Source organism: Myotis daubentonii, chromosome 5, assembly GCF_963259705.1.
Source record: "Myotis daubentonii chromosome 5, mMyoDau2.1, whole genome shotgun sequence".
NCBI lineage: Eukaryota > Metazoa > Chordata > Mammalia > Chiroptera > Vespertilionidae > Myotis > Myotis daubentonii.
Genome location: NC_081844.1, coordinates 72,627,710 through 72,653,353, shown reverse-complemented (window position 1 = coordinate 72,653,353; position 25,644 = coordinate 72,627,710). Strand labels below are relative to the sequence as shown.

At 39.4% G+C, this 25,644-nt stretch overlaps 1 protein-coding gene across 16 annotated transcripts in view; it reads left to right on the top strand.

The window, feature by feature from the left end:
• The window catches only part of BLTP1 (bridge-like lipid transfer protein family member 1), a 170,991-nt gene that overhangs the window by 129,169 nt on the left and 16,178 nt on the right, over positions 1 to 25,644 (top strand). For 11 of the 16 annotated variants that reach the window (XM_059698107.1, XM_059698112.1, XM_059698108.1 and 8 more), the window contains 15 exons: positions 78 to 278; positions 468 to 598; positions 3,772 to 3,895; positions 5,814 to 5,923; positions 6,587 to 6,677; positions 7,541 to 7,603; positions 9,674 to 9,912; positions 10,466 to 10,684; positions 12,162 to 12,339; positions 12,870 to 13,065; positions 14,771 to 14,932; positions 15,541 to 15,680; positions 16,717 to 16,918; positions 22,775 to 22,975; positions 23,770 to 23,949. In XM_059698107.1, coding sequence (XP_059554090.1) covers positions 78 to 278; positions 468 to 598; positions 3,772 to 3,895; positions 5,814 to 5,923; positions 6,587 to 6,677; positions 7,541 to 7,603; positions 9,674 to 9,912; positions 10,466 to 10,684; positions 12,162 to 12,339; positions 12,870 to 13,065; positions 14,771 to 14,932; positions 15,541 to 15,680; positions 16,717 to 16,918; positions 22,775 to 22,975; positions 23,770 to 23,949 — 2,437 coding nt within the window. The remainder of the gene's footprint in view (positions 1 to 77; positions 279 to 467; positions 599 to 3,771; positions 3,896 to 5,813; positions 5,924 to 6,586; positions 6,678 to 7,540; positions 7,604 to 9,673; positions 9,913 to 10,465; positions 10,685 to 12,161; positions 12,340 to 12,869; positions 13,066 to 14,770; positions 14,933 to 15,540; positions 15,681 to 16,716; positions 16,919 to 22,774; positions 22,976 to 23,769; positions 23,950 to 25,644) is intronic. The other 5 variants (XM_059698106.1, XM_059698111.1, XM_059698113.1 and 2 more) reach the window with 5 other exon arrangements.

Genomic DNA, 25,644 nt, shown 5'->3' with positions numbered 1-25,644 from the left:
ACCATTGTATCATGAAATACTTTTGTTCTTAGAAAGACTTTTTTTTTTAAAAATTGATGTTACTGTTTATTGTTTAGAGTTCAGATGGAAGTTCAGTAAGTGGAGATGGCCACAAGCTCACCTTTGGGCAGCGACTTGTAAACCACCTGCTAGGCCTGACGCCCCCACACCAGCGCTATTCTGTTCCTGCAGAGTATTTGTGTGAGCCAGAGCAGGGGGGCTCCCCACAGTCAGGCCAGGCCCATTTGAAAGTGTGCAGAGCTCACTCATGGGGAAATGTAGGTGGTAACTAAATAGATTTCTGTGAAAATGAAGGGATATCAATCACTGGAGAATTCCAATCATCATACTTAATATAGATGCCTTTGATTCTTGCATGCTTCTTTGATTTGTGTCATTTTTGTGATAGTGTAGATTTGCTGTGTGACCACAGGGTGGTACTAACATTTGTGCTTTGATTTTTTCAGGAAGCTGTAGAATATCGAAGACAAGGAGCATCTTGTAGCCAGCCGGGAGATCTGAGAGGCAGAAAAATGATGAAGCGAATAGTGGATATCAGAGAGCTGAATGAACAAGCCAAAGTCATAGACGATCTTAAGTATGTACCATGCTTTTTCACTAATGCAGTCCTCCCTGATGATAGAATCATCAGGTTTTAAATGTGGAGAGAGTTTGTGTGGTCCAGTACAACTCTTTTAGTTTATAAATGAGATGAGCAAGGCCAGGGAAGTGTGGCAGTTTGCCTGACATCCTGCATCCATTAGTGATCAAGTTAGGCCTGAAATCCTTGTCTGGTGCTCTTCTCGGGTCCACATTTCTGAGCAGTTTATATGACTGACTTCATATCACATATATGTATCTCTACATGTACATGTACACTTACACGTATCTTCACATGCCTATATAAATATATGCATTAGTATTTCAGAAATTCAGATTTTTGAAAGGGGAAACAAATTGAGCATTTGACATGTTAATCTCAGTTTAATCTCCACTGCATTTCTTGAGGTTAGATGGCATTATCTAAACTTTCTAGTTGAGAAAGCAGGTTAGGGGGAGATAAGCATTAGAATTTGAACTTGTGTGGTCTGAACTCAAAAGTCCATGCTTGTTTTGCCTGCCTAGGCAAACCTGTTTCTCTAGGTCTGAGGTGGGTGTGGGGTAAGTCATGGTAGTAATTTATTTTCTGTAGCTGTGGCCTGCTGGATGGTACTAATACTTTCTCTATAAGATTTTTCTTCTTGGAAAACATTGAAATTTTTGTTTTCCCAGAGGTGATATTTATGCCTCATCTTTTCTTTTCTTTTTTTTTATTTTTTATTTATTTATTTATTTTTTAAATTAAATCTTTATTATTCAGATTATTACATTTGTTCCTCTTTCCCCCCCCCCCATAACTCCCCTCCTTTCAGTTCCCGCCCCACCCTCCGCCCTCACTCCCCGCCCACTGTCCTCATCCATAGGTGCACGATTTTTGTCCAGTCTCTTCCCGAATCTCCCACACCCCTTTCCCCCCCAAGAATAGTCAGTCCATTCCCTTTCTATGTCCCTGATTCTATTATAATCAACAGTTCATTCTGTTCATCAGATTATTTATTCACTTGATTCTTAGATTCACTTGTTGATAGATGCATATTTGTTGTTCATAATTTGTATCTTTACCTTTTTCTTCCTCTTCCTCTTCTTAAAGGATACCTTTCAGCATTTCATATAATCCTGGTTTGGTGGTGATGAACTCCTTTAGCTTTTCCTTATCTGAGAAGCTCTTTATCTGACCTTCAATTCTGAATGATAGCTTTGCTGGATAAAGTAATCTTGGTTGTAGGTTCTTGGTATTCATCACTTTGAATATTTCTTGCCACTCCCTTCTGGCCTGCAAAGTTTCTGTTGAGAAATCAGCTGACAGTCGTATGGGTATTCCCTTGTAGGTAACTGAGTTACTTTCTCTTGCTGTTTTTAAGATTCTCTCTTTATCTTTTGCTCTTGGCATTTTAATTATGATGTGTCTTGGTGTGGTCCTCTTTGGATTCCTTTTGTTTGGGGTTCTCTGCGCTTCCTGGACCTGTAAGTCCATTTCTTTCACCAGGTGGGGGAAGTTTTCTGTCATTATTTCTTCAAATAGGTTTTCAATATCTTGCTCTCTCTCATCTTCTGGCACCCCTATAATTCTGATGTTGGTACGCTTGAAGCTGTCCCAGAGGCTCCTTACACTCTCCTCGCATTTTTGGATTCTTTTTTCATTTTGCTTTTCCGGTTGGGTGTTTTTTGCTTCCTCGCATTTCAAATCATTGACTTGATTCTTGCGCTCCTCTGGCCTGCTGTCGGGAGTCTGTATAATATTCGTTATTTCAGTCCGTGTATGCTTAATTTCTACTTGGTTCCCCAATATAACATCGAGGGTCGCATTAGTTTTCTTGTAGAGCTCATTAAGTTTATCAGCGGCTTCTAAACAGTTCTTGAGAGACCTTAAAAGTGTGGTTCTGAACTCTATATCTTCCTTTGACAATTTTGTCCTGTTTCTTTGTCTCCGCATTTTGTTATGCTTCCTTGGTGCACCCCGTAGTGGTCTTTGTTCGCAGTCTTATAATTAAACCTTGATTGTTGAAGCTAATACCAGGGAGGGTTTGACCTCCAGGCCAAGTGGCTATGAGAGTCAGCTGTGTCAGCAGTGAGAGAACTTCTGTCCTCTAGGGAGGTGCTAATCTAGCCTTTGCCTGAGGCTATCCGGCAAATGCCTGTGTGCAGGGCTTGGGCAGGGCGGGTCGCACAGGCTCAACAGGGTGGGCCGGAGAGAGCAGTTATGGCGGCTCTCAGTCCTGTCCCCAGGGGCTCTGCCTCTCTGAGTCCCAGCACCCGCTGCAAAGCTCGGAGAGAAAGCTGCACTCGCTCTGACCGAAGCCAGACAGTCCCGCTTCTCCCGTTTGAGTCTGGGTCCCTAAAGACTCGCCTGTATCTGGAGCTCAGAGTCTGCGACTCCCTCCCGAATGAAAACAACAACCACGCCCTCCGCCTCCAGCCCGCTCCGCGCACTCCGCACCTCAGAATTTGACTTCAGCACTGCGCCTCCTCTGAGTGTCTGTATGCATTTCTCTTTCCTCCTAGTTGTAAGACTTCCACTCAGCCAGCGTTCCTGTGGTTCTGGGTGATGCCCTTTCCGTCTTTTAGTTTCACTTTTGAAGTAGTTGTTCAAAGCAGCAAATTACAGCGTTAACCTATGCCGCCATCTTGGTTCTCCCTCATCTTTTCTAATCTTTGTACACCTGTAGCTGTGTTGTTGTTTTTGCATTGAAGGACTTTATACAAACGTATGTATTTTTGTACAGTGAAAGGTATTACCTAAGAACTTGTATGCCAGTTAGTTATGATAGAGTGATTCACATTTTCCTGTTGACTCACATTATAGTTTGAGTTTTGTTCTCGGGGAGAAAATGGCTTGAAGCAAATACATACTTCCTCTCCTAAAATCTTACTTAAGGCTTAAATTATAGGTAGAATTTTACATACAGGCATTCTTCTGCAGAGTGGATCCACAGCTTTCATAAGATGGTCAAAGAGACTCTCAATACAGAAATGAGTAAGACCATTTCCTAACACATTGGATGAACTTTGTTATAGTTTGCTTGGTATGAGTGTTAACTTCATGGGGGATTTTGACTTGTTCATACATAATCTTTGATATTCTGAAAAGTGAAAGAATGAAAAAGGAGTAAGTGAAAATCATCTTACTTTGTAACTTCTTTATATTCATTGCCATATTTCTTTTGCATCCAGAAAATTAGGTGCAAGTGAAGGAACCATAAACCAAGAAATTCAACGTTATCAACAATTAGAATCTGTTGCTGTGAATGACATTCGAAGAGATGTTCGTAAAAAGTTACGGAGGTCCAGTATGCGAGTGAGTCAGAATTTACCAAGAATTTTATTAAAGTAGACATTTTCTTTTTAGTTTAGGAGACTTTCTGATGAGACTTTTATTGTTCTCTTTCTTCCTCCATTGCTGGTTTGTACACCTTCCAACTACTCTGTAGCAGGCACTGTTTATAGCACTTTATGTTTAACAACCCATTAAGTCCTTACAACCACCCTATGAGGAGCTTGTAGCATTTTCCCCATTTTAAAGATGAGGAAACTGAGATAGAGAGAGGTCAAGTAATTGACCAAGGTTATACATCAGCAATTCCCATGGAGCAAGAATCAAACCCAACAGTAGGACTCTGCAGTCTGTACCCTTAGTCACCATATTCTGTCTGCCTTTCATGAAGTCAACTTTCTCTTTAGTCTCCACTTCAAATGTGAAGTCTTTGAGATGTCCATTCTACCCCATCTCATTCCCCACAGCTGACTTTATCATTTGCTTGTATAGTTGCCTTTATTAGAGTTTGAGTTGCTTAAAGAACAAGTTATTTATCTTTGAATCCACTACTTACATTTTCTGGGATTTAGTTCAATTGCTGAATAACTGAAACAAATATATAGCTATGCTGTACACATATAATAGGAAATAATTCTAAAACTTATTCAAATGGAGGTAGGTTGCTTTGGGTCAAGGTGGTCTGGTTAATGGAAAAATTACTTTTTAAAAAAAGATAAATGGGTTCTTAACCATTTTTTTTTTAATGAATAGCAGAACCCCCCCCCCTTTTTTTTTTTTACCAGAATAAGGCTTTGGATGGCACCCACTACATACAAAGAGATCAAATCACAGTTGCTGAATCAGAGGAAGGGGGAAAGGCACAAAGATCCATCATTTATTGGCTTGAACTTTCTTTCCTTGTTCAACCCCTGGGTCCCAGGCAACCTAGTTTGAATACTGTTCTAAATTATTGACTTAAATTAAAGATAAAATCCAGTTTGAGTTTTATTCATCACTGGCTTCTGTTACTAATAAATGGGTAGTGAAAATCTATAATGCATAATTCTGTATTTAAAAATTTTGCTGCTATGTACCTAATAATCATACAATACAGTGGGGCCTTGACTTACGAGTGTCCCGACTAACGAGTTTTTTGAGATACGAGCTGTCTCTCGGCCAATTTTTTGCTTTGAGTTGCGAGCTAAAATTCGGGTTACAAGCCAGCTTCAGATACCCCACCACTAGTTGGCGCAGCGAACGTCACAGTGATTTGACATACGAGTAATTTGAGTTACGAGCTGTCATGGAATGAATTAAACTCGTAAGTCAAGGCCCCACTGTATAATTAAAATATGCTTGCGTAGTATTTATAAGGTAGCTTATACTTGGTAATTGAAAATAAAACTAGGTAGAGAGGATTAGGGAAATGAATGAAACGTGAACACCTGTCTCCCTTAGCATTTCCCCCTCACTTCCCAGCAAGTCCTCTTGCATTACCCATCGCTGTATAGGAATCCTTTTCATATCTAGCCCCTGTCACTCATTGGGAGAAGAGGGATTTGGAGGCCAGGAGAGTGCCAAATCACCACTTCCTTTCCTTTGCCATAGTGTCGTGTCGCAGGAGCCCTTGGGTGGTACTTGAGATGAATGGTGTTCTTTTCCTCTTTCCTTGTAATCCTCATTTCCTTTTTTCTTTCCTTTTTGTTTCCTTTCTTCTCACTCTGTTTCTGTACCCCTTACCCCCTCTTCCAATCGTTTTCTTTTTTCTCTCAGGCCAGCTGGAGCTAATATTTCCTAGCTCTCCTAGGGGACATGAGGACCAAAGTAGCTGCCTCATGCTCTGCTTTGATTCATCTACATTGTTAAGTGACATTTAAAGTCACTTGCCATTGACCTGGGGATACAGCTTACTGGTTTATAGTAGTTTACAGTCACCCTTTTTTCTCTCTCATTTCATTAGGCTGCTTCCCTGAAGGATAAGTGGGGGTTGGGTTACAAACCAAGTTACAACCGATCAAAGACCATTTCGGCTTCTGGAAGACCACCTCTTAAGCGAATGGAAAGGGCAAGGTAATGTCTATTCCGGCCAACAAACCAAGTGGTAACTTCTGACTCCTTTGCCAAGGTCCATTATTTATCTGCTGTGTTCTAATTGTGGAAATTACAAAATTATAATAGCAAAACTGGACGTAATTAGTCAAATACCAGTAATACTGGATACTGTCAAACTAAGAAGTTTATTTAAGGAATTTCCTTATCACATTTGTGCCACAACCATGGTGTGCTTTCCAGGAATGAAGTACATTGCTTTTTAGACAAGTATACATATAAACTTACAGACTATCAAAAGAAGTGAAAATGTGCCCATTAGTAGCTGCTGCTCTAAGTTTGTCGTTGTAGAAAATGTTTGAGTTCACACACATTTAGCATGTGAAAGAATGGAAAATTTTACGTATTGAAGAAAGATACTGTTTTACTAGTAAATGAGCACTATAAAGTAAAAATTTTAAATTCTTTTCTGTATGGTTTAGTTTTAGAAAATTTGTGACAACAAAACATAGACTTTTTTATGGGATGCTAAAGGTTAAGAAATGCAATACCAAAAGTTGAATCCTTGAGTAAGGTAAATATTTAGAAATAGAACATAACGTTATTAATAAGACTTTTATAAATCCAGTTTTTTAAAAAACACACAGAATGTTAATGTTTTATAACTTTCTATTTCACTTGCAGTTCTCGAGTAGGAGAGACTGAGGAGCTTCCAGAAATCCGTGTGGATGCAGCATCTCCTGGGCCCAGAGTAACGTTCAATATCCAAGACACAGTAAGAGAGGAATTCCTGACTAGATACGCAGTGCTGATAATTCCAAAACTATAGTAGCCAGACAATTTTAAAGTGCTGATTCCTACCTATGAGTGTTGAAGCGTCTGGACATTACCAAACAGCAGGGCACTGCCCCAGTGCAGTGTTTTGCATGTAGAATAAAGATCCCAGCTGCTTGCTCTTAGGTAGAAATGTTGAATAGTTTTTCTTTCAAACTAGGTCTTATTCACAAATGTAAATGTGGAATGTTTATACTTTATGTATTTTATTATTTATATATTTAAGTGTATATCTAAAATAATAAAAGCCTAAGCAACCATCACAACCGAATGGACAACCGAACAGGCTGTGTGGGGTGGCCAGGCCAGCAGGGGGGTTAGTGAGGGGCGACCCAACAACCCAACAGCTGGCTGCGTGGGGCGACCAGGCCTACAGGGGTGCAGTTGGGGGTGACTAGGCCGGTGGGGGTGGAGGGGCAGTTGGGGGAGATCAGGCAGGCAGGCAGGCAGGCAGGTAAGCAATTAGGAGCCAGTGGTCCCGGAGTGTGAGAGGGATGTCCAACTGCCGGTTAGGCCCGATCCTGAGGACAGAAATTGGCAGTTGGACATCCCCTGAGGGGCCCTGGATTGGAGAGGGTACAGGCTGGGCTGAGGGGGAACGCCCCCCCCTGCACAAATTTTGTGCACCCGGCCTCTAGTAGAGAGATAATATCAGAAACCAGAAATGAAAAAGTCAGCTTCAAAGTAATATTCTAATTTCATAGCATATTAAAAATGTTTGTTTTGTTTTTTGTATATTTGTTTACTTTTAAACCATTGTTTTTTATTTTGCGTGAGTTTTTATACATTTCTTATTATTTTAAGTTGAAAAAAACAGTATGGGGAAGCACACCGCAGTCCAGCCCTCCCGGGGAAGGGTATTTTCAGGTACTTCTTAAGAACAACATAAATTCTGCTTTAAATGAATTAACCACCTGAAAATCTGCTTTCAAAATTCCTTCCTCTCATTCCATACTAAACTCAGACATCAAAAATATTTTACATAAAGGTTTAAGATTGTTTAAGTTAATAAGCTCTTGCATAAATATATTTTAGTTTTATACTTTATAGTTTAACATTAATTATTTAATCTTCAAAATTAAAAGGCTAACTCAACTTACCGAATCAACTCAACCAAATTGTAAACCAAAAAATGCAATTTTATTACCGTTATTTACTAATCCCCAAGTGAATCTCCTTTTCCCACATTAAACTACAAAATAAATATTTTCTTTAAAAAAGATAGTTAACTATTTCTAACTAAAATCAAATTTATCTCAGAAAAACAAATTAATCAATCAATGTTACTTCTTTTGAGTCATTGCTATAAAAAATGTATACAAACAATCTAGAAAATTATTCTTATGCTCAAAACAGTATGGAAAATGTATGATGTAGTCATAATTTATAAGTCAAATTAACATTTTTTTAAAATTAAATCTTTATTGTTCAGATTATCACAGTTGTTCCTCTTTTTTTCCCCATAGCTCCCCTTTATGAGCCAGATATTTTACCTAAATATGTCATAAAAGTAAAACTGAATTTAAAAAATGTGCCTACATACCAGTTATATGAACCTTTGTTTAGAAATTTCCATCAAGTTACTTTAAAAAACTGGCACTTAGCCCACATATATTTTGTTTCCCTTTCCTGACCTTTTATACTAGGTTTCAATATATATCCCATAGTTCCACTGAATTTAGTTAAACTGAATTTTGTTTTAGAACTACTGGATTGTAATACAGTGAGCTTGGTAAACATGTCCTTTTTCTAAAAATGATCTTGGAAATAAATCATTTACAATGCATTTAATGGAATCTACTAATTAAGTTGATATTTTTTCCTGCCCAACATTTTAAAATGGATATAATTGACATATGACATATTAGCTGTAGGTGTACAGTCTAATGATTTAACATATGTATATATGGGGAAATGATTGAGTCTTAAATAAATTAATATTTGAATTGATTCAAGTCCTATTTTTAAATAGCAGTGTATGCTGTTTATAAAAAATAGTATATACAATTACAAATTACAAAATAGGTCATTAGGCATGGTTGAATAGAAAATAAATATAAAACAAAGGGATATTTATCCATATAAATTTTTACTATAGTTTAAAAAATTTTAAAGTATTTAATGATAAAATCTGAATTTATATATTTAATCAATAGCATGTATATAGTAAAGAGTGAACAAAAGCTGAATTCTGCAAATGTTTAGAATTGTGAAATAGGTACTTTGAATTTCACTAGGTATCTAATATAGTAGCAGCAATAAATTGCTCAAATCTTGCATATTACACTTGATAGAGGCTTATCAATTCTCAAAGGATAGTCAAGCAACTCTCCAAATTGGGAATTGAAGTAGGTCATAGGAGGTTTTGCTGTTTCTTTGACCTACTTAAATGCAATAGCCACAGGGTGCAGTCTTCAATTAGTGACAGGGTATCTAGTCACCCTAATATATAATAGCAATATTAAGTTTAACTGATTAATGTGTTTATTTCTGAAGCTATTTGTTTTTGTCAACCATTTGGGCCTCATTTGTACAGGATGTACCCAGCATAAACCCCTACAAGGGATTTAACTACATGAGAACGCATCTCTGCCATCACTACTGCCCTCTTGCCCTATGATTATGGCTGATCATTGCTTCCTTGTCTCCACAGCATGTTTAACTTTCGCTTCGTACTAATTAATATGATGACATATGTATATCCGAGTGAAGTTTCACTCTAGTATGTCAGTGGTGTGACTTTCTGTGGTTTGATCTTACGCTTCCTTTCTTGCTGCACCATTTCATAAGATCATAAATCTGACCTTTCTTTCCATTCACAGTGAGGAAATTTGACTCTGAGACTATTTTTAAATGCTTACACATGTCTTTTTCTTTTTTAATCGAGAAGAGATTCATAATGTGAACCTGATTCATGTTTCCTCTTTTTACAATCAGTTTCCAGAGGAGACAGAACTGGACCTTTTGTCAGTCGCCGTCGATGGTCCCTCCCATTACTCATCCGCCAGTGAAGGGTCCCATTCCGTGTTCAGTTCTCCCAAAACTCCAGGTGTTACTTTCCAATCTGAAGACAGCCGACGGGATGACAGTTTGTCTTCTACAAGCGAAGATTCCGAGAAGGATGAAAAGGATGAAGAGCATGAGAGAGAAAGGTTTTATATTTATAGGAAACCCTCGTGAGTAGCCTTTTTGTGTTAAGATCCTTGGGTAGCATTTCTGAATTTAGAACCGAGCTTAAAGCATTATATATAACTGTTTACTTTCACAGAAAAACATATTAATGTGCCTAATGGAGGCCGACTAAGAGACATGACCATGGTTTACTAATGTAGTTTAGCTCTGTATGGCATTTTTTTCTTTTCCTATACTTCTGCCTTTTAATAAAATCTGAGAAGATTTGCAAAATTCCATCTCCTCCCAAATGTAGAGTGTGGTGCACTCACTCATATTTTGCCTCCTCCACACCAGTGATTGTGCCTGTGCCCTCGGAACCCAGCACACAACCGGGCACATAGTAATAGCTCTCAGAACATAATTGTTGAATAAAATGTGACTCCGAAACACTTAAGAAAAACTTCAGTTAGTATGAGCTGGTTGAGTATTTTGTGTGAATTTATAAACTATCAGTATAATTTATATGCAGACCGTTGTTCACATTGCATGTAGAAGAGTAGTTTGTTAAAAACTCTTCCCACTTCACTGCAGTGTGATGATCAGTTGTTCTTTCAGCAGACATACGTCTCGTAAAAAAGCCACAGGCTTTGCTGCTGTTCACCAACTGTTCACAGAGCGTTGGCCCACAGCTCCCGTCAACCGGAGCCTCAATGGCACAGCTACTGAGAGAAATATCGACTTTGAACTTGACATACGGGTTGAAATTGATAGTGGAAAATGTGTGCTTCACCCAACCACCCTCCTACAAGAACACGATGATATAAGCTTGAGGAGGTAAGAAACTGATCAGACGAGGGTACATGTAATTTCATTTGTTAGAAATACTATTTATCCCATATAATAAAAGCCCAGCAACCTAATGGCAGAACAACCGGTTGACCAGTCACTGTGATGTGCACTGACCACCAGGGGGCAGACGCTCAACATAGGGGTTGCCCCCCCCCCCCTCCGGTGGTCAGTGCACTCCCACAGTGGGAGCGCTGCTCAGCTGACTGACTGGGATGAGTGGTTGCAGGAGGAGCTGCTCAGAGGGCTGGTCCACAGCCACTCAGCTGACCCGGATGAGTGGCGTTCCCACAGTGGGCCGATCCCCACAGGCCACGCCCCCCCCCCACCAGTGCATGAATCCCGTGCACCAAGCCTCTAGTGTAGTGTAAACAAACTCCCCCACCCCCACAATCCAAAATGCAGATTGAAATTGATTTAATCATACTTAAGATGTGTGAATGGTTATTTGTATAGTATACTATTTCTTTAGTCAAGTGTATAATATTATTTGGCAACTAGAAATGGATGTCTGATTTAGATTCTAGAAAATTCTTTAGTTAAAATAGTTATATCTTTGAAATTCTCCTTTAAACAAGTTTGAATTTCTTGGTTGGTCTCTCTCCTTGTATTGGGCATGCTTGTACTTTAGAGAGCAGTGTAGTACTCAGGAATGTTTGGTTATTGAGAGTTTTGATGAAGTCATAAAGATGTAAGAAAGACTGGATTAGTTGCACGAAGGGCTTCTATGTGCTGAGATGCTGTCCAGGGTATAACTGCAGCTTTACCATTGGTGTCATTCAATGAGTAAATGGTGCTGTAAACAGGCTTGATGTTAGATTATTTTTTCTTTGATTTTTTGTTTTGCTTTTCTTTCCTAATCTAACAGAGAATTATAAGAAGATAATGATTGTGTGGGTGGGTGGGTGGGAAGTTAGATAGCACCAGAGGGCGGATGCTGACAGTCCTTGAAGCTGAGAGAAGGATGGTGGATTCATTATACCATCTGTTTACTTTTCTTATGTTTGAAATGTTCCATAATAAGAGGTCTTTAAATGGTCTATTTACTTAAGGAGGCTTTTATAAAATTACAAGATACAAAGTTAAGTTCTTACAAAAGTAGTAGTGATGATAAAAGGTGACTTTATTTATTTTGGGTTGAACTACAATAACTTGCTGGTATTCCACTGGTTTTACCTCTGTAAAGGGCAATTTCATTTGGTTCAACCTACTGTGTTCATGTGACAGTCACAACCTTAGGTGAAAGTAAAGGTAACGGTGCTGTGTATTAGGGATCATAGAGCAGAAACATTACTGTGCAACGCATTAGCTTCTGTAGCTGGAGACACTGAGCGGCTTTACTTTCTCAGCTTCATTAATGAGGGATGGCATTCCATTTACTGTATAAACAAGAGTTTGATTTTAAACAAAAGGAAAGGAGAGAAATGTCATTTTTTAAAAAAAGATAAACATTTTTTGTTTATAGAAGTTATGATAGAAGTTCCAGGAGTTTAGATCAAGATTCTCCTTCAAAAAAGAAGTTTCAAACTAATTATGCTTCTACCACCCATTTAATGACTGGCAAGAAAGTCCCATCATCGCTGCAGACAAAGCCGAGTGATTTGGAAACAACAGTCTTTTACATCCCTGGAGTCGATGTAAAGGTACAAACCTCATGTCTAGGGTTTGGGATGAGGTTATTAGTACCTGTGTTTATTTTCTACCAGACATGCACTTCCTTCACCAGTTATATAAAGCTGAGCTTTTCCAAGGTTTTTCTCTAGCCTGTGAACATCTGAAGTGCAGGCTGTCACTTCCTTTAGACAGATTTCACCACAAAAGTTGGGCAGAAAGAAGTTAATTTTATTTTCCATACATTGATATTCATAACATGTTTGCTAAGGCTTGCCTAGTGCAACTTTATTAAACAACTGTTTTTTAGATTCTAGAATCACAGAATCCTATAATGTTAAGCTAGAAATAACTTAAAATATTATCTGGGGTGGCCTTTTTAGTTTTGAAAATGGAAGAAAGCTAAAAAGTGTCATGGTCACAGAGCTAACTTGTAAACACGGGACCTGGGTCTTCTGACTCCTGGGCCCATGTTCATTCTACACATTTTCCTGCATTTCTTGTTTATTCTCATCTGCATAATTTTAACTTTGAAAGTCTGTTGTTGTTTTTTTCAATACAGTTGCATTACAACTCCAAGACACTAAAGACTGAATCACCTAATGCCTCCAGAGGGTCTTCCCTGCCAAGAACACTCTCTAAAGAGTCCAAGCTTTCTGGTATGAAAGATAGTGCCGCCTCTCCTCCTCCTTTATCTTGCACTATCCAGAGCAAGACTAACACCTTACTTCCTCCCCAGCCCCCACCTATTCCCTCAGGTATTGAAGAAAAATGAACTTGACTTACTTTTTTTCATAGCTTAATGTTTAGTTATCACCTACGTGCTCTATTGAGACTTTCAAATTCACATGTTTAAGAAAAGAGGAAATAGACTTAATAATGACTGTACAAAATTTATAGATGGAACTGTAAGCCAACTACTTTGGGCTGTTTTTAAAATTGTTATTACCTTAAAATATCCATTGTTAAAATAAACTTAATATACCAAATGCTTAATTTTTTTTAGATCTATGCATATTTAGAAAAAGTTGTAGGTCCAGTTTAGGAGCTGATGATCTGGATGGAAACATCAGACTTACACAAGATTGAGTATACTGGGCTTGACCACATTATTATCTATTATTGTGTAACATATTACCCAAAGTTGGTGGCTTCTAATCTCAAACATTAATGACTGGCAAGAAAGTCCCATCATCGCTGCAGACAAAGCCGAGTGACTTGGAAACAATAGTCTTTTACATCACAGATTCAGTTTGGCCTGATAGATCATTACAAAGTTGCTGTCAAGATGTTGGCAAGGGCTATGTCATCTGAATGCTTGGCTGGGTCTTGGGCATCTGCTTCCGTAATGTCCCACTGCACATGGTAGGCACACTGCGCCTTAGTTCTCCCCCATAGACCTCCCCGCTGGGCTCCTGGTGTGTTCTCCTGGCAGGGCAGCTGGCATCCTTCGAAAGCAACGATCACAAGGAGAATATGGCTGAAGAGCTCCATCTCTTATGGCTTAGCCTCAAAAGTCGGGTATCCTTCCTTCCACAATGTGTATTGATCCTACAGCTCAGCTCTGCTCAGTGAGGGAGGGAACCATACAGGGGCATGAGTGCTGGGGGGCCAGGACCGTTGGGAGCTATTTTGGAATCTGGGTATCACACCACGTGAATACCACCTTTCCTGAATAGAATTTCCAAAATGTGGAATGTCAGGCTGGATAGTAATTATTTGAAACAGTTTCATTTGGGAGATGGAGCTTGATATATAAATCATTTACAATGGCTAGTAATCATGATAATAATGTATTTGTTTTCTACCATTTTCAGTTGACAAGGCACAGCTATGTCCACTATGTGCAGGAGAGAGATGACTATTCCCATTTGATAAATAAGGAAAGTTAAGGCTTATAGAAGTTGAATTTCTTTCCTAGATTTACAAAACGAATATATGTTGGAGTTGGAAACTTAAGCCAAAGTTAGCGAAGTCTGAGATAGCTGTTATACTCATTCTACTGATGTGGAAATATTTAGTTAAGTAGAAGGAAAGAGATGGCAGCCCATGTAGGGAAGCATTGTAAATACGTGCAAGCTGAGGACAGCAAGAACATAGGGAAGCCTGAAAATAATGACTTTTTCTTCATTTGCCACAAAATATTGTCTGTCTGAGTTCTCTGTATCTTCTTAAGTGGACAAAATAATGCTAATGAGAAATTCAGCAAAGTATAAACTTGAAAAGCTGAAACAAACTTTGTAAGCTAGAGCAAGTAGGAATAACTTGTGTTACTTACATCATTAGTCATCTTTGTATTCCAACATTAATATATCATTTCTATCAACCTGTTCTCTTTATTACATTCGTGTACAGTTTTATGTATAAGGTGCTTCACCTGATTAAACAGTCATATATTTCGAATGTCTCACAAAATTATCATATTGTTTAATTAAATTCAACTCACATTTGTCAATATTCTAGCCAAAGGAAAAGGAAGTGGAGGAATCAAAACAGCCAAGTTATATGCCTGGGTAGCACTTCAGTCACTGCCAGAGGAAATGGTGATCAGTCCCTGCCTGTTAGACTTTCTAGAAAAGGCTCTGGAAACTATCCCAATCACACCAATTGAGAGGAATTACACAAGTGAGTATCCTCCTTAGGGATTTACTTTTCTATCATAATACACTTTGGGATCCTAGTACTTAGAAGGATTTTATAATGGCATTATAATATATTCAGTGGTAATATAAAAGAATTATAGAATTGAGAAAGAGCCTGAGAGATCCTCTAGTCCAGCGCTTCTCAACCTCTGGGTCACAACCCCTTTGGGGGTCAAACGACCCTTTCACAGGGGTTGCCTAAGACCATCAGAAAACACATATATAATTACATATTGTTTTTGTGATTAATCACTATGCTTTAATTATGTTCAATTTGTAACAATAAAAATACATCCTGCATATCAGATATTTACATTACGATTCGTAACAGTAGCAAAATTACAGTTATGAAGTAGCAATGAAAATAATTTTATGGTTGTGGGTCACCACAACATGAGGAACTGTATTCAAGGGTCGCGGCATTAGGAAGGTTGAGAACAACTGGTTTAAGGGGAGGAGTGAGAAGTTTGACTGGGAAAAGAAGTGTGTTATGATGGGCCCCAGAAGCAAACGTTGCTGTGTGTTTATAACTCTGAGCTTAGTACTGTCCCTTGTCCTAATGATGAAACTTAAAATTCACTATTTTAATAGCTGTCAGCTCCCAAGATGAAGACATGGGGCATTTTGAGATTCCAGACCCTATGGAAGAGTCAACAACATCGTTAGTGTCATCCTCCACATCTGCTTACTCTTCCTTCCCGGTGGACGTCGTGGTCTATGTCCGCGTGCAGGTGGGACATTTCACTTATTCTTGTTGTAGAGAAAAATGCTTTTCTTATGTTTATTTCCCTTTCCCAACATTATTTCCCTTTCAAGTTTTCTTCTCTTTTGTATGTATCTTGGCTGACAGGTTACTGAAACTTTGGGGAAGTACATGTACAGTTTTGTATGTTTTTACTTTTCTGCTGAGGAAGGTTTTCAGAATTAGGTCTCATACTTTTGTGGCAAAAATAAAAATATATAAATTAAATCCTTTTTTTAGCATTATATGCCTTTTTTTAGTATGGCATCTGTGCTACTTGCTATTATGGTCCTTTGGGGGCAGATGTAAAGGTAATTGAGGTATAAAGTCACAGTAATGCCTTTGTTAGATTTCTCCTAAGAGCTATGTAATTTTTACTTAATGTTTTATTTTAAAATGCACTCCTGTCAATAGACCTTTGGGAGTATATGTTAAAATTTGACTGAGTCCATTTAGTAAGAGGATTTGAAAACTACTTGTACCTAAACTTGAGGGTTTAGTTTACCCTCAATTAAAATCTAATGATCAATCTCAAGAATAAAAGAACTGTTAGTGGTCATCTGTTCAGACCATTTTCTACAGGAACAATTTGGCTAAAAGAGCCCTGTCTGGTGTTTTGCACTAGCTGTTTTCAAAATCTGATGAAAACGTGTAATGGGATGAGGGCTTGAGAGCCTATGAAACTTTCATTAATGTAAGTCTTTTTAAATTTTAGTATAAAGGATATTACTTCCTGTACTTGATTATGAACAAGTATAATGTGAATATAAACATCTTTAATGGTCTGAATTACCTAAATATTTATCACTCAGATATAGCTCCTCAAATACTTAGATTTTTTTAAAAATGATACCATTTTGTTAATGTCTCATGTCTGCTTATAAAAGCTAGTACATTAAACACAAAATCCTTTCCTGTGTCAGTAAATTTGGTATATGTGGACCGAAATGAAAATGTAATTTTTAGAATCCATTGTAAAATTGTTTCACCCAGAACTTTTTTATTTTTGGCTTTCTGCGCTTAAGCCCTCACAGATCAAGTTCAGCTGTTTACCAGTGTCAAGAGTAGAATGCATGCTAAAGCTGCCATCCCTGGACCTGGTGTTCTCTTCAAACCGGGGAGAACTGGAGACTTTAGGAACCACATGTCCTGCCGAGACTTTGTCCCCTGGAGGTAATGCCAATCAGAGTGGAGCAAAGGCCTCTGCAGGCAAGACGGGAACCCCAGGTAAAGAAACCTTTTTTTATCTACCAGTGTAGAGCCAAGTACTTTTTTTTAGATTTATCTTCATTGTTGAAGATAAATGTCCCCTTTGTTTGTCTGTTTTTATTTCCCATTGACCCCTTACACCCCACGCCTGCCCCTCCCAGGCCTTCACGATTCCACTGTCTGTGTCCATGGACTATGCATATATGCATATTAGTTCCCTGGTTAATCACTTCTCACCCACCTCCCACCCCTGCCTTCCCTCTGAAATTCGTCTGTCTGTTCCATGCTTCTGTGTTTCTGGATCTATTTTGTTCCTCAGTTTATTTTGTCCATTAGATTTACATATGAGTGAGATCATGTGATACTTACCTTTCTCTGACTGGCTTATTTCACTTAGCATAGTGCTCTCCAGGTCCATCCATGCTGTTACAAATAGTAAGAGTTCTTTCTTTTTTACAGCTGCGTAGTATTCCATTGTGTAAAGGTACCACAGCTTTTTTATCCACTCATCTGCTGATGGACACTTGGGCTGTTTCCAAATCTTAGCTATTGTAAATTACAACTCTATGAGCATAGGGGTGCATATATTTTTTTCTGATTGGTGTTTCTGGTTTCTTAGTATGTATTCCTAGATGTGGGATCCCTGGGTCAAATGGTAGTTCCATTTTTAATTTTTTGAGGACATTCCATACTGTTTTCCACAGTGGCTGCACCAGTTTTCATTCCTACCAACAGTGTACTATGGTTCCCTTTTCTCCACATCCTTGACAACACTTGTTGCTTGTTGATGGTAGCCATTCTGACAGGTGTGAGGTGATACCTCAATGGGTTTTAATTTGCATCTCTCTGATGATCAGTGACTTAGAGCATTTTTTCATGTATTTTGATCTTCTGTATGTCCACTTTGGAGAAGTGTCTATTTAGGTCCTTTGCTCATTTTTAAATTGGATTGCTTGTCTTTCTTTTGTTAAGTTGTATGAGTTCCTTATATATTTTGGAAATTAACCCCTTACGGGATGTATCATTGGGAAATATGTTCTCCCATGTAGTGGGCTCTCTTTTCATTATGTTGATGGTTTCTTTTGCTGTGCAGAAGCCTTTTATTTTGATGTAGTCCTGTTTGTTTATTTTCTCCTTAATTTCCTTTGCCCTAGGACAGTGGTCGGCAAACTGTGGCTTGCGAGCCACATGCGGCTCTTTGGCCCCTTGAGTGTGGCCACGAAGTTTCAATCGCACTGTATGTGCGCGCCCACACGTGGTATTTTGTGGAAGAGCCACACTCAAGGGGCCACAGTTTGCCAACCACTGCCCTAGATGTACCCATAAACATGTTGCTACAAGAGATGTCTGAGATTTTGCTGTGTATGGTTTGTTTCTTCTAAGATTTTTATGGTTTCAGGCTTTCATTTAAGTGTATGGTGCACGTTGATGGTCTAGTTGCATTTTTTTGCATGTACCTGTCCCATTTTCCCAACACCATTTATTGAAGAGGCTTTCTTGACTCCATTATATGCTCTTGCCTCCTTTGTCAAATATTGAGTGTAATGGCTTAGGTCGATTTTTGGGTTCTCTCTTCTGTTCCATTGATCTATATGCCTATTCTTGTACCAGTACCAGACTATTTTGAGTACAGTGGCTTTGTAGTATAACTTGATATCTGGTATTGTGATACCTCCAATTTTGTTCTTTGTTCTCAAGATTGCTATGGCTATTCAGGGTCTTTTCCATATAAATTTTTGGAGTGTTAGTTCTAGATCTGTGAAATATGCTATTGGTATTTTAATAGGGATTGCTGAATTTATAGATTGCTTTGGGTAGTATGGACATTTTAATGATGTTGATTCTATCAATCCAAGAATATAGAAGAAGATATATTCTTCTACTTGTTTGTATCTTCATGTATCTCTATTTTTTTAGTGTCTGTAGGTGTCAGAGTACATGTCTTTTACCTCCTTGGTTAATCTTGTTCCTAAGTATCTTAATTTTTTTTGTTGCAATAGTAAATGGGATTGTTTTCTTCATTTCTCTTTCTGAGAGTTAATTATCAACACTAATAAAAGAGAAAAATGGTAATTGGCGTACGAGCTACCCTTTTCATTGGCTAATCAGGGCTATATGCAAATTAACTGCCAACTAAGATTGGCAGTTAACTGCCAACTAAGATTGGCAGTTAACTGCCAACAAGATGGCGGTTAATTTGCATATGTAGGCACAATGCAGGGAGGCGAAAGGGAAAGCAGGAAGAAGCCCCCTGCCACTGACAGTGATCAGAAACCCAGGGGGGAGCTAAGAGCTGGGGGGCAGGGCAAAGGCGGCCCCAGGGCCGCCTTTGCCCTGCCCCCCAGCCATGATCGGAGAATCAGGTGCCTTTTCCGCCCTGGCCAGTGATAGCAGGAAGTAGGGGTGGAGCCAGCGATGCGAGCTGGGCACGGTTGAAGCTGGCAGTCCCGGGAGCTAGGGGTCCCTTGCCTGGGCCTAAAGCGAAGCCCACGATCGCGGGGCCGCTGCAGCTGTGGGTCCCCGCTGCCCGGGCCGGACGCCTCAGCCAGAGGCGTTAGGCCTGGGCAGGGGCGGAGCCTGCAACCGCGGGGAGCTGGGGGTCCCCTGCCCAGGCCTGACACCTCTGCCGGAGGCCTCAGGCCTGGTCAAGGGGCCGATCCGGTGATTGGTGATCGGAGGGTGATGAGGGTCAACTCCTCTGGCTGAGGCATCAGGCCTGGGCGGGGGGCTGAGCCGGGGATTGGGGGGATATGATGGTCCCCTTGCCCAGGCCTGACGCCTCTGACCCAGGCTTCAGGCCTGGGCAAGGGGCCGATCCTGTGATTGGAGGGTGATGGGGGTCAACGCCTGAGGGCTCCCAGTATGTGAGAGGGGGCAGGCTGGGCTGAGGGACACTCCCCCCCCCCCCCCACACACACACCCCGTGCACGAATTTCGTGCACCGGGCCCCTAGTTGGTGTATAAAAATGCCATCGATTTCTGATTCTTAATTTTGCATCCTGCTATGTTGCTGAATTCATTTATTAAATCTAGTAGTTTTTTTTATGGAGGCTTTAGGGTTTTCTGTGAATAATGACAGTTTATTTCCTCCTTTCCAATTTGGATGCCTTTTATTTCTTCTTCTTGTCTGATTGCTGTGGCTAGGACTTCCAGTACTATGTTGGATAAGAGTGGTGAAAGTGGACATCCCTGTCTTGTTCCTGTTCTTAGAGGAAATGGTTTTAGTTTTTGCCCATTGAATATGATTTTGGTTGTAGGGTAGGTTTGTCATATATGGCCTTTATTTTGTTGAGGTATGATACCTCTATTCCCACTTTGCTGAGAGTTTTTATCAAAAAAGGGTGTTGGATTTTGTTGAATGCTTCTTCTGCATCAATTGATATGATCATGATTTTTGTCTTCCAAACTGTTTATGTAATGTTTATGTAATCACATTTATTGATTTGCAAATATTGTACCAGCTTTGCATCCCTGGAATAAACCCCGCTTGGTCATTGTGTATGATCTTTTTAATGAACTGCTGCATCTGATTTACTAATGTTTTGTTGAGGATTTTAGCATCTATGTTCATCAGGGAGTCTATCTGGATTTGGAATTAGGGTAATGCTGGCCTCATAAAAAGAGCTTAGAAGTATTTGAATTTTTTAAAAATAGTTTGAGGAGAATCGGTGTTAGTTCTTCTTTGAATGTTTGGTAAAATTCCCTTGCGAAGCCATCTGGACCGACCAGGGCTTTTTTTGCTGGGAATTTTTTTTATTACTGCTTCAATTTCATTAGTAGTTATCAGCCTATTCAGGATTTCTGATTTTTCCTCATTGAGTTTTGGAAGATTGTATTTTTCTAGGAATATGTCCATTTTGTCCGGGTTGTCCTGTTTGTTGGAATATAGTTGTTCAGAGTTTTCTTTTTTTCTTCTTTTTTTTTTTTTTTTTACAATCCTTTGTATTTCTGTGGGGTCAGTTGCTACTGCACCTCTTTAATTTCTGATTTTATTTGGGTCCTCTCTTTGTTTCTTGAGTCTGGCTAGAAGTTCATCAATCTTGTTTATCTTTTCAAAGAACCAACCCTTGGTTTTATTGATCTTTTGTATTGTTTTTTTAAGTCTCTATGTCATTTATTTCTGCTCTAATCTTTAATATTTCCTTTCTTCTAATTACTCTGGGCTTTTCTTATTGTTCTCTTTCTAATTCTTTAAGTTGTAGAGTTAGGTAACTTATTAAAAGGTTTTCTTGTTTTTTTGAGGTAGGCCTGTAATGCTAAGAACTTCTCTCTCAGGACTGCTTTCACTGTGTCCCATAGATTTTGGGTTGTTGTGCGTTCATTTTCATTTGTTTCCGGGATATTTTCTACTTCTTCCTTGATCTCTTTGGTAACACATTCATCTATATATATAAAAGCCTAAGCAACCAAATGTCTGAACGACCAGTTGACCGGTTGCTATGACACTCACTGACCACCAGGGAACAGATGCTCAATGCAGGAGTTGACCCCTGGTGTCAGTGCACTCCCTCAGTGGGAGCACCACTCAGCTGACTGACGGGTGCTAGATGCCAGGCTCACGGCTGGCAAGTGCAGTTGTGATGGTCCAAGCCTCTCCCACCTCCGCGGCAGCACTTCTGAGTGGCAGCGGCAGCAGGTGCAGCGGGGCTGGGATGAGCAGGAGTGGTGTGGCGCTTGGCCTGGGCTCGATCTCCTCCCTGGCTGCCTGCTGCTTCGGGAACTACTACATCCCTCAGGTGATGTCAGACTGCCAATATCAGTCCGATCCCTGCAGGCTGTGGGGATCTAGTTGAAACCGGCAGTCCAACATCCCTCGAGGGGTCCCGATTGCAAGAGGGCGCAGGGCAGGCTCTAATTGTTCAATAACATACTATTTAGGATCCAAATACTATTTAATGTCCTATTCAGATGGCCTCCCATTATTTATGTTTAAAGCATAGTGGGAATCAGCCTATCCACACATGGTAAGTTTTGCCACTGACACTTGGTTCTCTAAGAGAGAGAGAGATCTTTACTTTTTTCATTTTTTTTTTGCATATGTGTAGTGGTTCTTTTTTTCCCCCAATTACAATTTACATTCAATATTATTTTGTATTTTAGGTGTCCAGCATAGTGATCATTCTGTTATATATGTTACAAAGTGTTCACCCTCTATTTCAAGTACATACCTGGCACCATACTGAGCTATTACAATGTTATCGGCTGTTTTTCCTGTGCTATACTTTACATCCCTGTGACTAATCTGTAACTACCAATTTGTACTTCTGAATCCCTTCACCTTTTTCACCAAGCCCTAACCACCCTCCCTTCTGATCTCTATATCTATGTGTCTGTTTCTGGTTTATTTTTTGCTTCATTCTGTTCTTTAGATTCCACAGGTAAGTGAGATCATGTGGTATTTGTATTTCTGTGAGCGACTTATTTCACTGTACATAATACCCTCTAAGTCCATCCATGCTCGTTTGAAAAGGTGTAACTTTCTACATGTGCTTTGTTTGCACTCTTTCCTACTGGAATGATTGGGCTTGTGAACAGTGTGTCCAGTTCCCCCCTTTGCTTAAACCCCTGCTATTTTGTGCCTTTTCCTTGGCCTGTTTCAGTGTCACAAAGGAGAGTAGAAACAGGAGGCTGTGGAGTTGGCCAGTCATACTATAAAGAAATGTTTCAGAGTATTCAACCTGGTTTACCAAGTAAATTAATTGCAAAGTATATCTAAGACCTCATTTTGTTTTCAAGGATTAAATTTATGAGTGCATGCTTGAGTATTTCTTTTTTATTTTCAAGTCATGTTTGGTGGCTCTTGAGACTATTAGTGGCAGGATTTTTAAATTTTCTGTGGCTGATAAAGATTTTGGATGTCTGTGTTAATGGCAGGTTCATCAGGACTGGGCAGCCCTCTTGGCAGAAGTCGGCACAGCAGCAGTCAGTCAGATCTGACCACTTCTAGCAGTAGTTCCTCCGGGCTGAGCTTCACTGCCTGCATGTCTGACTTCTCCCTCTACGTGTTTCACCCTTACGGAGCTGGAAAACAGAAGAGTACTGTTTCTGGCCTCACGTCTGGGTCAGGAGGCTTAGGTACACTTAGCATGTTTGCATCTTTCTCAACTTTAGAGCACTTTTCAAACTTTGATCTTTTCATAAATCATGATACCTTTAATAATGGATATAAAGCAAGATCAGAAACTTACTAATTTTTCCTTTTGATAATATATATCCTGTCTCTACAAATAAGTAGAAATATGCAGTAAGTAATTTGGGTAAATGATTTATACAAGAATTGTAAAAATCAGAATATTTTATAAGTGATATACACAGCACAGTAATATCCTTGGATATAGGTTTATTTGGATAAGAAATTCTATTCTACAAATAGTAAATTTTTTAAGGTGTTCATATTGTGTTTGTTAATTTAAAATGAGACTGTTAGTTTTATTATTACTATTAGAGAACTTAAATTTTACTGGCATTTTACCAATAAAAATGCTCATTAGATCATTCTGCTTAAATTTTTACCTCACTTTAAATCAGGGGTCCTCAAACTTTTTAAACAGAGGGCCAGTTCACTGTTGCTCAGACCGTTGGAGGGCCGGACTATAGTTTAAAAAAAAACTATGAACAAATTCCTATGCACACTGCACATATCTTATTTTGAAGTAAAAAAACAAAACGGGAACAAATACAATATTTGTATTTGCATGTGGCCCGTGGGCCGTAGTTTGAGGACCCCTGCTTTAAATGATTTTAATTGATGTGTTTAATTCCAGTGTTTTGGATAATTTCATGGAATTAGATAGTTGTGTGTATATGTATATGTACACATGTATGTTGTGTATATGTACTCATGTAGGTGTGTGTGGGTTTTTTTAAAGGGAATGTGGACGAAGACCCCACTTCAGTCACTGGTCGAAAAGACTCACTGAGTATTAACCTTGAGTTTGTAAAAGTGAGTTTGTCTCGGATAAGGCGTTCAGGAGGTGCCTCGTTTTTTGAAAATCAGTCTGTAAATAAGTCTGCAAGCAAAATGGACACCACACTAATAAATATATCTGGTATTCAATTTTATAGTTTTTAAATGTAAATGTTTGTTTTCCAGAATTAAATAAGGGGCTCCTTTTTAAGTGTTTAAATATTACATTTATTTAATAATATGAAGCTTTTAATGGTAAAGGAGAGGAATGAAGGTCCAGCCTAGTGTACACTTTCAGTGCAAGTAATCAATGTTAGAAATGTTATCTACACTAATAAAAGAGAAATATGCAGATTGACCATACCTTCACAACACCCACCAGCCAATCAGGAGTGAGTATGCAAATTAACCCAACAAAGCTGGTGGGCTAATTTGCATATACAGGCGTGGAGCAGCCGGGGGTGGAGCAGGATGCTTGCGTTGTGGCCATGGCAATGAGGCAGGCATTCCGCACCACCCTAGCCTCTCCGGGCTTCTGGGCAGCATGGGAAGGCAGAAAGGCAGCTCTGGCCAAACGAGGGCAGTGCCGGCAGCCAGGGGAAGAAAGGCCCATTCTTGCACAAATCTTCGCGCATTGGGCCTCTAGTTTCTAGATAAATATACAGAAATATCACCCAAGGGCTAAAATGTGCCTCATTGAGTCACCTAAAACTGCTCTTCACTTCTCTACCATAAATTGGTAAAATTTCTAGTGTTTCATTTGATTTTCTAATTGTAAATTCTTAAAACACTAAAGAGGAATGAGTTAAAAATGTTCCACATGCATTTAGTTTTAAATATTTAAAAGTGATTTAGTCCTGGCCAGTATGGGTCAGTTGGTTGAGCATTGATTGTCCCACTCACCAAGAGATAATCTGGTTTGATTTCCAGTTGGGGCACATGTCCTGGTTGCTGGCTTGATCCCCAGTAGGGATGTGCAGGAGGCAGTTTATCGATTTTTCTCTCTCCTTGATGTTTCTCTCTCCCTCTCCCTTCCTCTCTAAGAAAATCAATAGAAACTTTTTTTAAAAAGTGATTTGCCCATAGTTGCAAAGCTAGTTATGAAGTTAGCAGTGCACATGCACATGACTCATATGCCGGTAGCATCGATTCTTTGGGCAGTGAAGCCATTAGAAGTTTTTAAGAAATGGAATGACAGCATTGTCCCCAAAGATAACAGACTGTATTGTACATTTAAAAATCTATTGAGTTTGGCTCAGTGGTTAGAGAGTTAGCCCCCCAGACTGAAGGGTTGCAGGTTCAATTCTGGTCGAGGGCGCATACCTTGGTTGAAAACTTGATCCTCGGCCCAAGTCGGGTTGTGTGCAGGAGGCAGCCAATCAATGTGTCTCTATCACATTGATGTTTCTCTCTCTTTGTCTTTCCCCCTCACTCCCACTCTCTCTAAAAATCTTTGGAAAAATTGAGAGGATAAATCTCATCTTAGGTGTTCTGACCATAAAAAAAAAAAGACAAAATTTTATATGGATTACAAAATAAACATGTGTGTGTGTGTGTGTGTGTGTGTGTGTGTGTGTGTGTGTGTGTGTGTGGTGGGTATTTTAGAAATAATTCATGGCAGCATGAAAAATGGGAGGGAAGATGTGTGGGGAGGCTGTTTAATTAGACACAGCAGCAGGGGCTTAAGGCTGGATTGTGACAATAATGAAGAAGAGGGAATGGTGTCTAGAGAAAGAGGAGAGAATCTATAAACTTGAGGACAGAGTGTGTGCAGAGCAGCAGAGACAGGATGCCTCACACTTTCAGCCTGTGTGTCAGAAGGGACAGAGTGGTAGAC